At 40.6% G+C, this 17162-nt stretch overlaps 1 protein-coding gene across 12 annotated transcripts in view; it reads left to right on the top strand.

Annotated features, from left to right (window-relative positions):
* GRIP1 (glutamate receptor interacting protein 1) overlaps nt 1-17162 on the top strand; it is an 892229-nt gene that overhangs the window by 597387 nt on the left and 277680 nt on the right. For all 12 annotated transcript variants that reach the window (XM_089674172.1, XM_089674168.1, XM_089674167.1 and 9 more), the window contains one exon: nt 8087-8232. In XM_089674172.1, coding sequence (XP_089530298.1) covers nt 8087-8232 — 146 coding nt within the window. The remainder of the gene's footprint in view (nt 1-8086; nt 8233-17162) is intronic.

Raw genomic sequence — 17162 nt, 5'->3', positions numbered from 1 at the left:
ACTATCAAAGTACCCACTATGTTTAGTTATCCTTTAGGCCCCTTTCAGACAGGGTGGTCCTATTAACAGATCCACTTGCTCAGCAGGGGATTTCTCCACTGAGCAAGAAGATGACAGTTCTTTGTCCGCTCCGCTGATGCAGAGCGGACACAGACACAGCCCTCTGTTTTCTATAGGGTAGTCGGATGGAAACGGACTGCCAGTCTGTTTCCACTCGACTGTCATCCGATTACATGAGCTGGATGGATGGGGAATGGATCCCCATCCATCTGTTTTCAGTGTACAGGATCCATAGAGAGCTATGGATGATCTGAAAAACAGGCAGGCTGACCCAATCGGACTGTCAGTGTGAAACGGGCCTTAGAGATACTATTTGATTGTACACAAACTTAACTATCTCTAATGCAGCAAGATTATTTCAGGAAATTAGATTGATCACAGTGTTGTCATTTTATTCTACCAGTTTATTATTTGCAAAAAAAAATTCTAACTGGATACTGAGTAAATAACATGGTGTCATTTTGACTAACGTTAGGTAAGATTTACCATCAAAATCAAGTCTGAATAAGTTTGCCTGGTTGGTTCTTTTCCTGTTATAACATATTATTTAACAGTAGGTTGTGATTATACATTTCCAGTAGTACTTGCAGCCATTTCCAAGGCAGACTATAAATTACCCAAACTGACTAAATTTGTATGAGTTTATTTCTTTTATATTCGACTTTGGTAATTCTTTACTATAATGTAAATCATTTTCTGACAGGTCTAAAAAGCTTCTCTGTGCTGAGAAAATTGAGGGAGTTACGAGGTATGACTGTTTATAATAAAGCATGCCAGTTCTGCTATTTAGCCAGAATGAATCAAATTGTGGGGTGTAGAAAATTCATTCACACAAACACTTCAATGGGGCTTATGCTTAGCATAATCAAAGGAAGGTGCAGGCCAGCAAGTTTATTAAGCCTTTTTTGCAATTTTTGCACACGTTAAAAAAAAATAAAAATATTTAGGCCTGAAGATTACACAAAACTCAAAACATTATGTATTTTCTGAAAGCAGACACCCTAGAGAATAAAATAGTGGTAGTTCCAATTTTTTATGTCACATGATATTACCACAAAGATCTAGAAAATGCAACATTCCAGTAAAAAACACACTAAAGTGAATTTTAGGGCAATCAAACAATAAATTACCCAAATGTTTGCTAAAATAAGCAAAAGTATGAATAGATACCCAATATGTAAAACCTTAAATTTGCGTGTGCCTGTGAAATGGTGAGAAACTTCAGTACCCTATACTTTCTATAGGCGATGTTTCATCAGCCCCTACAGGTCATCAGTTTAGTGTTATGGAGGAGGTTTTCTGCTAGAATTATTCCTCTCACTCCTAATTGTAACATGTGTATAGCAATTGTTGGTTTCACGCGTAGGTGCCCCTGATGCATGCATTTACATATGTATGTGCGTATATGTGGGGGTACTTCAAACATTTTTTGGGGGCGGGGAGGATGTTATATGCTTGGGTGTAACTTTATTTTTTAACTTAACTTTTTTTTTTCATCACATAGGAGACACAAAGTCCCCTATGTGATGATTTTTAGGGGACAGGTTCTTTTTAATTAGACCTCTGGGCTCCACTGGATGTATCGTAATTTAGATCACATTGCAATACTTCTCTCCCTGGCTATTCTAGATGGGGAAAGTGACAGTGGTGACCTGGAAGTGACGTCATACACGTCACTTTTTTGGGTCACAGCAAGAAGGGGAGGAGAACGGACCCCTCCCGTCCGCCCCTCCCCAGACCTGGCAGCGAAAGGGTTACTGTGATTCTAAACCTTTACTTTTTTTAAATTTGCAGACATGTTATACTTGCCTGCTCTGTGCAATGGTTTTGCGCAGAGCAGCCCTGATCCTCCTCCTCTGGGGTCCCCTGCTGGTGCCCCTGGCTCCTCCCGCTTTCCAAGCACCCCGTGGGGTACTCGTTCCAGCTTGCTCCCAAGCTCTGCTGCCAGATGAGTGTATCCCGCGCCACCTATAGGTGAAGTGTATAATTCAATATATCTCTGTGCAATACAATATAGAATTCACTATTATATAAGATATTCAAATATAAACCTGAGAGTGGCTGCAAGCATAAAAGTATTCCCACGTTAATGATATAACACCAAACAATATATCAGTATGCTGCGCCTACCTATAATCATATAATATGTGCATCAAGAATCATCTATAAATGAACAATCCCTCATAATAAACAAAACACCATAATTCTGTAAAACAGAAACCACATAACATAAATAATTCACAGTCCATATAATGTGCCAAGTAAATGTCCTTCTTTAACAATTGTGCCACTTTATTATTTTCTGTGATAATCATGCCCTTCTTCCTAGAATATTGTGAACAGTCACACCATGTATCCACCACCATTCAAATATTACGCTCACCTCCAGTATCTGACCTGTCCTCTTACAGGTCAGAACTGCTTGTTTCCCGTTAATAAGGGTCCTCTCATCATCTCATATCCTCTTTCCAGATACCTATCCAATATAATTCTCCGTTCAGAAGTCGCTCTCTGATGCTCCCTGATATTCCAGGTGATTGGCTGTTTAAAACCACTCTCACCGCCCGGCAGTACACTCACATATATAGAAAGTGGGGCATATGTATCACGGAAGATAATTAAGTGGCACAATTGTTAAAGGAGGACATTCACTTGGCACATTATATGGACTGTGGATTATTTGTTTATGTGGTTTCTGTTTTAGAGAATGATTGTTTTGTTTATTATGAGGGATTGTTACAGATGATTCTTGATGCACATATTATATGATTATAGGTAGGCGCAGCATACTGATATATTTTTTGGCATCCTAGAATTTGATTGATAGCAACAGCAGCCAATGGCTGTCCCATGAGGAGGGAGAGAGCAGAAAGAGGCACTGGATTGAGATCAGGCTCAGGTAAGTATAAGGGGGGCTGGCGGAGATCCTGGACACAAGGTTTTTTACATTCATGCAGAGAATGTATTAAGGTAAAAAAACCTTAAAGCTTTAGAACCACTTTAACTGAGATCAAAGCATAAATATAACTTGCAGAAAAAATAAATAGTTAAAATGGTTGAAGAATATGATCACCTTGAAAATGTGTAACTTTTTGTATCTAGCACCTTTTCACAGTTCTGATGAACCACATGCCTCCAGCTGAATTAAAAGCTAGTGCTCTCCATTCAGCAGGTTCTGTGAACCCTGTTGATTGGGAGAGCTCTACAGTTTGACTTACTAGGGAAAGGTGTAAGATAGCGCTGCAGAGAGACTGCTGGTCACACAGAGCACAACAGTCTGCCTCTGCAGCCCATTTCCCAGCCACAGGACTTTATAAAGGTTCTTAAAGGGATTGTTTCAATCAGAAATACGTCCTCATGCACAGCTGTTTTTTTTGGCTTTTGTTGTTTTTTTCTACAGCCAGTAAACTCACCAGCATTTTATTCTATGTGTCCATGCACACATAGGCTTTAATCAGCGTTTTTGTGGCTGGAAAAAAAACAGAACTATTGGGTTTCTAGAGGAGTTTTTTTAGCTGTAAAGACGTTCTAACGCTGGTAAATGCGATAAAATACAGCAAACTGGTGTTTTGGGGACTTTTTTTGAGCCAAAATGTTGGGGTTTTTTGTGTCTAAAAAACGCAAACGAGGAAAAATGTGCATCCTTAAAATGACGTGCTTCCTTAAAATTATTTTATACAGTTAACGTTACTGGCATTTTTAAATCGCCCAGTGTGCATGAGGACTTAACGTTAACCTTTACAAAACTATTATACCAACCTCATTATATCATTATAACTGTTTTCTTCTCTAAGTTAACTGGGCTTCATATTTGTAATGTATGACTAAGGATTAGAATAAGATGTTGCTTCTTGCTTTCCTAGGATTCAGACTTTCTTTAACACACATGGCTCACTTGGTCTTTTGAGTTAAGATTAATCATTTCTTTAGAGTCCAAGATTAGCTAAAACATCAAAGCAAGATCAGCTGCAGGTCTCTTCTTATCCATTCCAAGCAGATTTTTCCCTTGACTTGTATTCTAATATTCTCTGTGTTGCTTGATTTAAAGGGAACTCATGGGTTTATAATCTTTATTTATAGGAGCAGATCATGAGATTACACACATGGCTCTAATGAGTGCTGTGAGTGATTTCTGAAGATGTAAATGCTGCTGCTGTAGGAAATGCATGTAAGCTGACTTGAAACTTCATTCAGATTCTAGGTAAGGTAGTGAGCTAATCACAGAAGCTAAGCAGTAAATTAGACTTCTGGGGTGCCCCTAGCTGTCATGATTGTCGAAAACCAACATTGTAATCCTTTTTTGCAAATTTATCATAGATAGCTGCAGACTGAAATGGACAATTAATTTGTAGGAATAATATATTACAAATTGCAATTTCATAAATGATTATATCATTTGTGAAAGTGGAGTTTTTCTTGACAGAGAAACTGCCGTATGTACATGGTGAAGCTATCTGTGCTGTGAGCAGGACTTGTATGCAAACTAAAATAATTTTGGGGTAAAAAAAAAGACTTTTTTCATGGTGCTCAGGGATCTACTGCAAATATTTTATAAAAATAATTTCTGTATTGGAACAATAATCAGATCATATAATTCAATAAAAAACAGTTTTTTTTATCTTTGTACATAGTATGGGGATAACCCTTCAGAAGCTCACACATTCTTCTGGAACCCATATTAAAACCCAACCAAACAAGACATAATGGACAAACTCATTACAAATCACAGCAGCATATAGGAGAATAATAGATATAGATAATACATTTGTAGTAGATCCTTGAGAGCCATGAAGTTTAGTGCCCCAAATTATTTTTGTCTAGATACTGTTTTAGGATGGGGCACCTTATAAAATATTCACCTACTATGCTCATTATACTCATGACTTGCATGCAGTCAGACAAGCCATAGATGATTTGATTTTCTTTCCTGCAACCATGAGTTGCAGGAAAGAAAATCATTTGCTTCTCCAACATAGTCAGTGTTGATGGGAAATCTCTCGTGCACCGCTATTGTGTTCTGCCAACAGGAAGCCTTCCCTACCGGCAGAACACAAAGATTGCTGCTAGCAGCAGCAGCCATATCTATTCATATTAATATTTTTCTGTTCAGTTTTAGCAAATTGATAACATTTGTCTTCTGATAATTTAGCAGATAATAAACACATGGGAAAAGTCAGTAAAGTATCTGCAACACTTTTCTGAGTGTATGGTCCCCTTACAAAAGTCCTGCGTATAATTCATGAAAGCCTTGTAACTGTTTCAGTAAATGTTTTAAAACATGCGACAGATTGAGGTAGTTCTTATTTGCGCCAGTGACAAACTTAAAGAGAATTATAGCCAGTTCATAGATAAGGAAACTGGAGGAATTTAAGACCAATTCTAAGCTGGCATATAGAGACAGGCCAGAGTTATCAGAGTGAGGCTATCTTAAGCTTTTGAAAAAAAAAAAAAAATCCCAAAAAAGCTTTAAAGTGGAAACCTCTAACATGAAATATGAACCAAGCCTATCCCATTTTCATTTCTGTCTGCTGCCTTGTTCCTCTGCATGAATCATTTCTGGCAAACTTTCCTGACACCAGAGATAAAAAGGTGACAGAAGGGACCTCAGCCTGTGATCAACAGCCTCCTCTCTGTTCCTGTGTGCTGTGGGAAGGGGTGTGTGTCCCTTCCCTCCAATCAGCTCTCAGAGCTCTTCTCACTAAGATCTGCTGAGTTTAACTTCAGATCCCCACCCACTGCTTTCTGAAGCTCAGACAAACTGTATAAATAATGGACTTTGAACAGATGTAGAGAAAAGAGGTACAACATATTTAGCAGGATTTGTTTTAACTTTGTGAATCACCTGAAGCCAGTCACTTTATTTGGTATTAGTAAGGGATTACAACCACATTAAGTTTTTGATCTAAAAGAACACCCAGATCCTTCTTTATCATTCACTCCACCAGTTTTACTCCTAGATAGTATGTATGTTTTGAGCCATCCAACTACATAGCGCAAGTACATACATTTATCAATAATACAGTGCATCCAGAAAGTATTCACAGCGCTTAACTTTTGCCTCATTTTGTTGTGTTACAGCCTTATTCCAAAATGGATTAAATTCATTTTTTTGTTCAACATTCTACAAACAATACCCCATAATGACAATTATTGTCATTATGGGGTATTGTTTATAGAATGTTGAGGAAACAAATGTGTTTAACTACTTCAAGTCCCGAAACTTTCACCCCCTTCCTTTCCAGGCCAATTTTCAGCTTTCAGTGCTATCACACTTTGAATGACAATTGCGCGATCATGCAACACTGTACCCATATGAATTTTTTAGTATTTTTTTGAGACAGATAAAACTTTATTTTGGTGGTATTTATTCACCACTGGGATTTTTATTTTTTTGCTATATAAATGAAAAAGCCCAAAAAGTTTGTAAATAAACAATCTTTCTTCATACATCTTGGCCAGAATGTATTCAGTTATCTTTTTAGTAAAACAAATAACCCAAATTAGTTTATAACCAAAAATTATAATTTTTCTAATTTTTTTTTACATGTTTATTTTTTTTTTTTATATTATTTGTTTTTTTTAACATGCCATCACCCTAGCAGTACAGTGTCACCATAGTGACCCTGAACTACTTGTGGGGGGTGATGAAGATTTTTTTTTTTTTTTTGCACTGATTGTTTTTACACCCACAAAGGCTGTAAAAGCAATCATTTCTCCTTCTCTCTGGCTGTATTCTTGCACCCATTGAGAAATACTGTGAGAGCTGTGATTGGTCACAGCTTGTCACATGGGACCTCTGTGATCATCCACAGATTTCACTAGTAGTAAGCAATGATGTCAGCAAGTGACATCTTGTTTACTACTATTCATGTGATCACTGATTGGCCAATCGGTGATCACATGATCGGGACCTCACACAGAGGTCCCGTACAACAATCGGAGTTCCGCTGTGTCCGGAGGACATATCTGGCATCAGATCGCGGTGCCGCGCGCTCACAGGGAGCACGTACAGGCTGTAAATGCGGGCGCCGTTTATGAATGGCAACACGCTCCTGCACTTCTCCCATCCGGCCGTTTATGTACATGGGCCGGGCGGGAAGTGGTTAATTCAATTTGGAATAAGGTTGTAACATAAAATGTGGCAAAGGTTAAGTGCTGTGAATACTTTTTGGATGCTCTGTAAACGTCATTTGCCACATAAATGCCCAAAAGTGTGTTAACAATTAAAACGGTTTCTAGTTTCCTTTTGATTTTCATGTTTGTTTCCTTAAAATTAATAAAGCTTTGATAACTTGGGCAGAAAAAAAGTAGCCAGTTGCTGTAAATGAAATAGGGCTTTTTAGTAGTTTTGTTTGGGAAAAGGTATATATGGGTCTGATTTTCGATGTTTGACATTTTCCTTTGAAGTGGATGCATCGTCAGAACACTAATGTACTGATGTGGTGTTAACCTTAAAGTGTTACTAAACCCAGGACCCTGCATTCACTGTATCCGTTCTCCCACAGTACACAGAACATGGAAATGCAATTATTTTAGTAAATATAAACTGCTAAATACCTTTTCTCATCAGCAGTTAGAGCAGTCTTGTGACTTCAGCTGAGCTAAAACCTGTAGGAAGAGTTTTCTTTCTGCTCTAGGAGGGTGCAAAACCACTGACCTCTGTCTAGACAGTGCTGATTGGCCCTGTGCTGATCATATGCACTCTTCCAAGAAATAAAAACCACTCTAGCAATACACACTAAACTGAGCATGTGCAGAAGGGCTACTGGTTCAGTCCTGGATATTTGAACAAGAGGAGGGGCAGAGAAGAAAGGATCAAACGGCCTTTTTAAACAATGCAGAGGATTAACTCTTTAGGTTCCACAGTGAGTATAACAAGCATGCTTTACTGCACATACAAACTGATTTTACTGTTATGGGTTTAGTAACACTTTAAGCAAAAAGTGGTTTCTTAGCCATTCTATTTCAATGTAACCTTTCTAAAAAATAATTGTGCACTAATCTGAATGTTTTGTATTCTTTACAGGAGTGACCAACTGAATGTGGGTGACTACATTAAATGTGTGAACGGCATCAACCTTACCAAATTCCGTCATGATGAGATTATCAGCCTCTTGAAGAACGTTGGCGAGCGTGTGGTTCTAGAAGTAGAGTATGAGCTGCCTCCTGTCTGTAAGTAACACACATCATAATGAACATAGCAGAGAACATGAGCTGAAATCAATATCTATTCTGTAACTTGCCTGCTCGGTTTCTAATCTGTCAGAATCTACTCTTGCTGATATATATATCTTTAGCTGTTTGGATTTTATGGGATGTAATTGCCAAAGTAAAGATGTTGTTTTTTGACCATATTCATCTGCTGATTAAGGCCTAGAATAGCATTTACCTTATCGGCTGTTTTACATGTCATATTTGCAGTATTGTGATAACGTCAGCTAATTAATTCTATGAATCTGAGTGGCCCTGGCTATTCCCCAGTTGTTTTGTTTTATTTGATCTAATGTTTTATGTTTGCAGAATTGTGCTTGATTGTGTTTTTAAAGCTCTGTTTTGTTCTCTTAGATAAACACTGCTCATGATATATCAACTGACTGCTAGTGTATGTACATGTATTTTAGATATCAGGCATTTTCAAGCACTCTGTTCCTAGTTCAGTGGTTGTAATTTCCAGATGATGAAAAAAAAATCCTAAAAATGTTTAGACCTGGCACTAATTAACTTGTCACGTGTGTACTTTGTGTTTGTATACCTTGTCAAGTAAAACACAAACCTGTTAACAAATTAATCCAATATATTATTTTAATCATTTTATTTTAAACTTTTTAACACTTTTACACTGTGACTTACTTATCGGCAGATCATCTCTCTCCTTAAAGCAGTAGCTGCTGTGAGAATGGGTGCCATTCACTGAAAAGCCAAAACTTTAATATTCAGTGCAAGATTTTTAGCATTAGCTGTAGTGTACGGAGAGGGGGGATGAATTAAGGGTATTGTATAACACAGCAGTGGCCACACATTGCACATGCATTATTAGAGTTCCATTGTTTTTACAATGAAAATTACCAAAAATAGTTTTTGGCAGTTCAACTTTAAACATGGCAATCAATAACCACTCAGATTGGTTACTGATCACACTATCAGGTTCCTCTAGTGGTGCTGTGCTGCATGATCACAAGGATTAGAACAACTTCCTGAGCTTGCTGCAGCTGGGGAGACCAGACTTTCTTTAACGTCCTCCCAGGATAGGAAGCTTGCTGGAAAGACGCTAATTTGCAGTGGGGGGTTGAAATGTGTTAAGGAACTGTCTGTTCCTAAGGTAGACACAGAGCATAAGCCCTCTATGTTTATTATTATACAGGATTTATATATCACCACCAGTTTGGTCAGCGCTTTACAATATAAAGGGAGACAATACAGCAACGATACAGTTCAATACAAGAGGGATAGGAGGGCCCTGCTCCCTGGAGCTTACAATCTAAGAAAAAAAAATGACCCTCTCAACAGAAACCTCTTATGGTTATGGTGTCTTGTGTTTGTATCTTCTTTTCACACTATAGGTAGTTGACATTTTGTTACTGTACAGTTTCAAGAAAAAAATGTTTGAACCCTTGGTATTTCTTTTAGAAATGTGATCTAATGTTTATGGAATACATAGTAAATAAGGGCAGTCTTATTTAACAAATACATATACATAATATAACATTGCCATACATAAACTGAACAAACAGGTTAAACAATCACATTTTTCAAACAGAATAAGAATGTGAAATGTATGGATAATGATATCTTGAAAGGGAGGGTAATAGGACTTCCAAACTTTTGATTACTGACAGATTTGTCCATGTGAACCATCAAAAGAAAGCTCAGTGGGTCTTCCAGCATACTGGGGGCGTGGCCACAATGGGCATGTGAGCGGACTTGCTTCACAAGGCTAAGGGCTCTGATCCTCTACCGATCCTTCCCCTGGCATTGTACTGCGCTCTTACCACCACCACTGCCTTCCTTGCGGCTTCAGCCAGGTACCTGACAAGGGTGGTCTGCTCTCATGATGACCCGTAAATTTAAAGAAGCAGCCGTGGCCCTGGAGGCTCAACATGGCGCCAGAGGACTCCTCGTGGCCCAGACAGATCCAAAGAGCCTGGCAGTAAACCTGGAAAGAGTAGCTGCTCCACGTGTAAAGATGGTATTATTCTTAGTTTTACACATAAACTCTCTGATATGAAGATGGACACTGATTTGGGAGTTGGGGACGGCTGTTTGGAGCTGTCGGGAGAAGTGGCCTTTACTGTCCCCAGCCCTGACCTGGCTGCTATACAGGAGACGGCCGCAGACATGGCAAGGGAGGATGCTGAGACCCTGGATGGGGGAGAACAACCCACTCTGAGTGATATCCTGAGGGCTGTGAATAAATGCAAAGCCTCGGTGCAATGGGTGAAGGAGCAATTAGGGGGGCTCACAGAGAATGTATCCTTTTAGTGCCAGGACCTCCAAAAGATTAGAGAATGCACAATTGTGCTTGAAAGTCGCATCAGTGTTTTGAAAGATCAAATGCCCCCACTGGTGGCTGAAACCCACACTACAACTCGCCATTTACATGTTATGGATAAAAGGGATGACATTGAAAACAGATTGCAGCATAACAATGTTCGCATAGTTGGTCTGTCAGAACGAGTAGAAGGTAGAGACCCAACTAACCTAATTGAAACATGGCTGCTGGACATTTTTTGGTAAAGACTCCTTTTCTCCCCTATACGCTATGGAAAGAGCTCATCGTGTTCCTGCTAGAGCTATTCTGGGAGACACCCCCAGACCTATCCTGGCACACTTGCTACATTATATGGACAGAGAAATCATTCTACGACTAGCCAGGGAGTGAGCACCCTTGCAGTTTAATGGAGCCAGAGTATCCTTCTTTCCAGATTTTTCTGCGGAAGTTCAACGCCGGAGGGCTACATTTTTGGATGTCAAGAAGTGACTCCAAAGGCTTCAAGTTAAATATGCTTTGCTATACCCTGCTTGTTTGCGGATCATGGCGAGAGGCTGAGCCCACTTCTTTGACACGGCTGGTGATGCAGCGCAATGCTTGGATGTCAACGAAGCCTCCCTCAGGATGCCGCATCAAGATGCTTCACTCCTGTGAATTTGAAGGTCACCCCTTCTTTTTTTTTTTTTTTTTTTTTTTTATTTCCCTCTTATCCAATACATGCCTGGTGGTGATTGGAAACAACAAATATATGTGCTGTTTTACAAATTTTCTCCTTTATTTTTTTTCTTTCAAGCCAAGGGAACTTATCCTACTGCTTCTCATCATTATTATTATTATACAGTTTGCTCAGTGCTTTACAATATAATGGGAGACAATACAGCAACAATATAGTTCAATACAAGAGGCAAAGGAGGGCCTTGCTCCTTGGAGCTTACAGTCTAGGAGGGAGGGGCTAGTGGTACAAAAGGTAGTAACTGTGGGGGATGGACTGGTTGGAAGAGTAGAATATTCCATTATTAGCTGAGGGCAGGATAGGCTTCCTTGAAGAGAGAGGTTTTCAGAGATCGCCTAAAAGTGAGCAGAGTAGGCGATAGTCTGATAAATTGGGGTAGAGAGTTCCAGAGGATGGGGGAAGCTCTGGAAAAGATCTGGAGACGAGCATGGGAGGAGGAAACAAGGGAGCTAGAGAGCAGGAGGTCTTGCGAGGAGCAGAGAGGACGGTTTGGGTGCTATTTGGAGACAAGATCGTTGATGTAATTTGGTGAAGAGTTTTATAAATGGCTTTATACGTTCTTGTTAATGTTTTGTATGGGATTTGTATACACGGATGAACTCTCCCCTATATTCCAACTGTTTGTGAATGCAGATTTCTTTGCGAATGTGTACTGTATGGTCCTCCCAATGCCTGCTGTTAGGCAGGGTGGACTGGGCTGTCTTGGGTGGCTGACATGGGTTCCACCCAGTCACTCCTACTGGTTGTTAATTTTTTCACAAACTTTGATCCCAGCACTATTGTGCTAGGGCCTGTTTTCAACCCTTTTTTCTTTGTTTTTATTGATGGATAACACTATGTCATAAGCAGACTATTGGGACAGATGGACACTATCATATTTTCCTTTGTCTGTATTTTGCTTTCTCCTGTGTAGGCTATTATGGGCTTCTGGAAGAAGAGGGTGGTTAAGTAATCTATTGGAGGAATCCCTTCCCCATGGGGGTGGCTTGAGAGTTTTTATGTTCTATGATGGCTATTGTCCCCATATTGACATGGAATGTACATGGGTTACATGATCTTTTGAAGCACTGCATGGTTAATGCGTCCCTGTGTAAATACCCCCCATGTACCCCCCATACGGGTTGCAGGAGACACACTTGACCAGGGTCACGCTGCAAAGTATTGCGTATGCCTGGGTTGGTTGCTCCTACTACTCTACTTACGCTTCGTACTCTCGGGGAGTAAGTTTATTGGTCCACCAATCCTTGGACTTCCAGGTGTTTTCCTCTAATACTGATCATGAAGGCAGATTTATATTTTTGCACTGCAGGCTAAACACAGTCCAATGTGTTTTGGCCTTTTGTATATGTATGACCTCCTTTCTCTACTCTGGTTCTGCGATTGCTTGTAGATTTTTTTTATTGGATAAGCCGGACCTTCCTCTTGTTTGTTTTGGGTGATCTTAATGGCGTGGTTCACCCTCAACTGGATAGACATCCAGCGGCTGTGGGGCCCTTGGGTAAGGGCACCCTGCTGGCACGCTTCATTGCCGAGGTGGGATAGTTAGACATATGGAGGGCAAGAAATCCTCTCCGCCTTGAATTCTACTGTTTTTCTAAAACGCAAATTACTCTATCAAGAATTGATCTGTTTGGGAACAGCCCAGTCCAATATTTTGATACATGATATCAGCTATGCTCCTGGGGGTATCTCAGATCACTCTCCTTTAATGGTAGTACTAAATGTTAAACCTATCACCCTCCTTAGCAGACCCCCTTGGGAAATGAATGCATTTTGGCTGCACTTGATTCCTTCCTGTGATTTTTTTCCTAACCCACATCACGAGATTTTTTGATGACAACGCATATTACAGTGACCCCTTGCTAACTTGAGATGCTTTTAAATGTTTGCTCTGGGGTGTCTACTTGGAGGAGCTTACGAATATTTAAAACTCAAATAAACGCCAGGAAGAACAGCTGTCGTGGCTAGTAGAGAGAAACTTAACTTAACCTATCCAAAACCGAGCTCCTGGTCTTCCTCCCACCCCGTGCCCCCCTCCCCCATCCTCTCCATCACTACTAACAACGCCACCATCTCTCCCACCCCACACGCCAAAGTCCTGGGTGTCACCCTGGACTCCCACCTCTCCTTCCTACCCCACATCCAACTGCTATCTAGATCTTGCAGGCTCCACCTCCGCAACATTTCCAAGATACACACATTCCTCACCCCAGACACCACCAAACAACTCTTACACTCCCTCATCATCTCACGCCTGGACTATTGCAATTCCCTTCTCACTGGCCTACCCAAACGAATGCTATCCCCACTCCAGTCGATCCTAAACTCAGCGGCTAGACTCATCCACCTCACCAACCGCTCCACATCTGCCTCACCCCTCTGCCAATCCCTTCATTGGCTCCCGATTGCCCAACGCATCAAATTCAAACTGCTAACTCTGACCTACAAAGCCATTCACAATGCCGCCCCGAACTACATAACTGACCTGATACCCAAATACTACCCTACCCGTGCCCTCTGCTCCTCACGGGACCTCCTACTCTCTAGCCCCCTGGTCTCCTCCTCCCACGCCCGATTGCAGGACTTCTCCAGGACTTCCCCCATCCTCTGGAACTCCCTACCCCAATCCATCCGACTGTCACCTACCCTCCTCACCCTCCTCACCTTCAGGCGCACCCTGAAAACCCTCCTCTTCAGGGAAGCCTACCCGAACCTCTCCTAACACCCGACCTCCCCTAACAACTAACCTCCTCCACTCCTCCCACCACTCCATCCCCCACAGCCATCTCCTCCTGTATCACCTTCCCCTCCCTCCTAGATTGTAAGCTCGAAAGAGCAGGGCCCTGTGTAGTGTATTGTTACTGTCTTGTCTCATGTTCTGTCCCCCTTGCTACTGTACAGCGCTGAGCATACCCTTTGGCGCTATATAAATACTGTATAATAATAATTATCTTTCAAATCTCTGAGAGGCCTCTAGGGCACGTTGGGTCTCAGCACAGGAAATTGTACCTAAGTTTTTGTTCAATAAACTTTTTCTCTGATTTAAAAAAAATTCCAGCACACCTCAAGGTACCAAAAAACTTGAATGCTCCATAGTGTAGAACACTGGCAGAAAAAACTCTTCAGAATAAATTCAGAATACCTCATGAGTGAGGTTACATGCATCCAATTTTCTGTCATGATACTTTTCACATTGAAGTATTAAGGAAATACCTGTCAAAATAAATATCACATTTGTGTGAAATCCTTATTTATTTCTGAAATGGAGAGAAAAGCCTCCGTTTCTCATATATCACTATCTTCTTGCATGAGTTGGAATTGTATTCCATGTATAATGTAATTTTTCTGTTTTCTGCAATAGACCCCACCGAGTCCCCTAGAGTCCTGGTCTGCAGAACTCCTGGAGGTACCACACAGGGTGCTCATCCCTCAGAATGATAGTTTTGTATGTGTGCATAAGGAGCTCCTTGAATGAAGAGTAATACATAGCAGATATTTCGTTCCAGGCTTATTTGTAATCAGTTACAAATAGTCTGGAACCTCACAGAAGTCACACAAGGTCTAAGAGCTCCTCTTTGTACACGCACAAAGCTAATTTTAATCTGGTCATTCATGTTGTCACCTTAAGGCCTCATGTACACAAGATGTTTATTTAACTCTCCTAGAAGCCAGCAGTCTTTTTACAGAAAAAATTTATGATGCTTGTAAAAGTGTCTAAAGCTTTTACAAGCTTTTAGGAGCTTTTACAGATGTCAAGCTCTTGGGCGTTAATTCATTTCATTTGCCAGAATAAATAATTCTGGCCATGGAAATGAATTAATACTCAAGCGTTAAATGCATCTAGCAGCTTTTAGCAGTGTCAAGTGTTTTTTCTGGCCAAACTCTGCTGCTCCTGGATGCACTGGCAGTGGGTTTTTTTCCGGCCTCTAAATTACCCTGCCACTGAAAGCTTCTAAAAGTCTGTGTGACACATAGGATATCATAGGATAAAAACTCCTGGCACCCCTAAAAGTGGCTGCAAAAACACCCTGTGTGCATGAGGCCTTAAGGTCCTATTAGCTAAATATACATTTTTGCTGGTATTTTCTTGTTCTAAATGGTCTTAAATAGGAGCCTGGGAAAATGCAAATAGTGCGTTTACTAGTTTACACATTTCCCTCTTTATAAGTCTACTGCATATTTTATACAGTCAGTCGCCATATGAAAAGAGATTGTAGTCCCACTAAGAAGGATATACAGTCAGGTCCATAAATATTGGGACATCGACACAATTCTAACATTTTTGACTCTATACACCACCACAATGGATTTGAAATGAAACGAACAAGCTGTGCTTTAACTGTAGACTGTCAGCTTTAATTTGAGTATTTACATCCAAATCAGGTGAACGGTGTAGGAATTACAACAGTTTGCATATGTGCCTCCCACTTGTTAAGGGACCAAAAGTAATGGGACAATTGGCTTCTCAGCTGTTCCATGGCCAGGTGTGAGTTATTCCCTAATTATCCCAATTACAATGAGCAGATAAAAGGTCCAGAGTTCATTTCAAGTGTGCTATTTGCATTTGGAATCTGTTGCTGTCAACTCTCAAGATGAGATCCAAAGAGCTGTCACGATCAGTGAAGCAAGCCATCATTAGGCTGAAAAACAAAACAAACCCATCGGAGAGATAGCAAAAACATTAGGCGTAGCCGAAACAACTGTTTGAAACATTCTTAACAAGAAGGAACGCATCGGTGAGCTCAGCAATACCAAAAGACCCGGAAGACCACGGAAAACTGTGGTGGATGACCGAAGAATTCTTTCCCTGGTGAAGAAAACACCCTTCACCAGATCAAGAACACTCTCCAGGAGGTAGGTGTATGTGTGTCAAAGTCAACAATCAAGAGAAGACTTCACCAGAGTAAATACAGAGGGTTCACCACAAGATGTAAACCATTGGTGAGCCTCAAAAACAGGAAGGCCAGATTAGAGTTTGCCAAACGACATTTAAAAAAGCCTTCACAGTTCTGGAACAACATCCTATGGACAGATGAGACCAAGATCAACTTGTACCAGAGTGATGGGAAGAGAAGAGTATGGAGAAGGAAAGGAACTGCTCAAGATCCTAAGCATACCACTTCATCAGTGAAGCATGGTGGTGGTAGTGTCATGGCGGGGGCATGTATGGCTGCCAATGGAATTGGTTCTCTTGTATTTATTGATGATGTGACTGCTGACCAAAGCAGCAGGATGATTTCTGAAGTGTTTCGGGCAATATTATCTGCTCATATTCAGCCAAATGCTTCAGAACTCATTGGACGCCGCTTCACAGTGCAGATGGACAACGACCCAAAGTATACTGCAAAAGCAACCAAAGAGTTTTTTAAGGGAAAGAAGTGGAATGTTATGCATTGGCCAAGTCAATCACCTGACCTGAATCCGATTGAGCATGCATTTCACTTGCTGAAGACAAAACTGAAGGGAAAATGCCCCAAGAACAAGCAGGAACTGAAGACAGTTGCAGTAGAGGCCTGGCAGAGCATCACCAGGGATGAAACGCAGCGTCTGGTGATGTCTATGCGTTCCAGACTTCAGGCTGTAATTGACTGCAAAGGATTTGCAACCAAGCATTAAAAAGTGAAAGTTTGATTTATGATTATTATTCTGTCCCATTACTTTTGGTCCCTTAACAAGTGGGAGACACAAATGCAAACTGTTGTAATTCCTACACCGTTCACCTGATTTGGATGTAAATACCCTCAAATTAAAGCTGACGGTCTGCAGTTAAAGCACATCTTCGTTTGTTTCATTTCAAATCCATTGTGGTGGTGTATAGAGCCAAAAATGTTAGAATTATGTCGATGTTGCAATATTTATGGACCTGACTGTATGAGAAGA

Source organism: Staurois parvus, unplaced genomic scaffold, assembly GCF_062004578.1.
Source record: "Staurois parvus isolate SC_StPar_1 unplaced genomic scaffold, SC_StPar_1.0 ptg000147l, whole genome shotgun sequence".
NCBI lineage: Eukaryota > Metazoa > Chordata > Amphibia > Anura > Ranidae > Staurois > Staurois parvus.
This window is presented reverse-complemented; position numbering and strand designations above follow the sequence as displayed.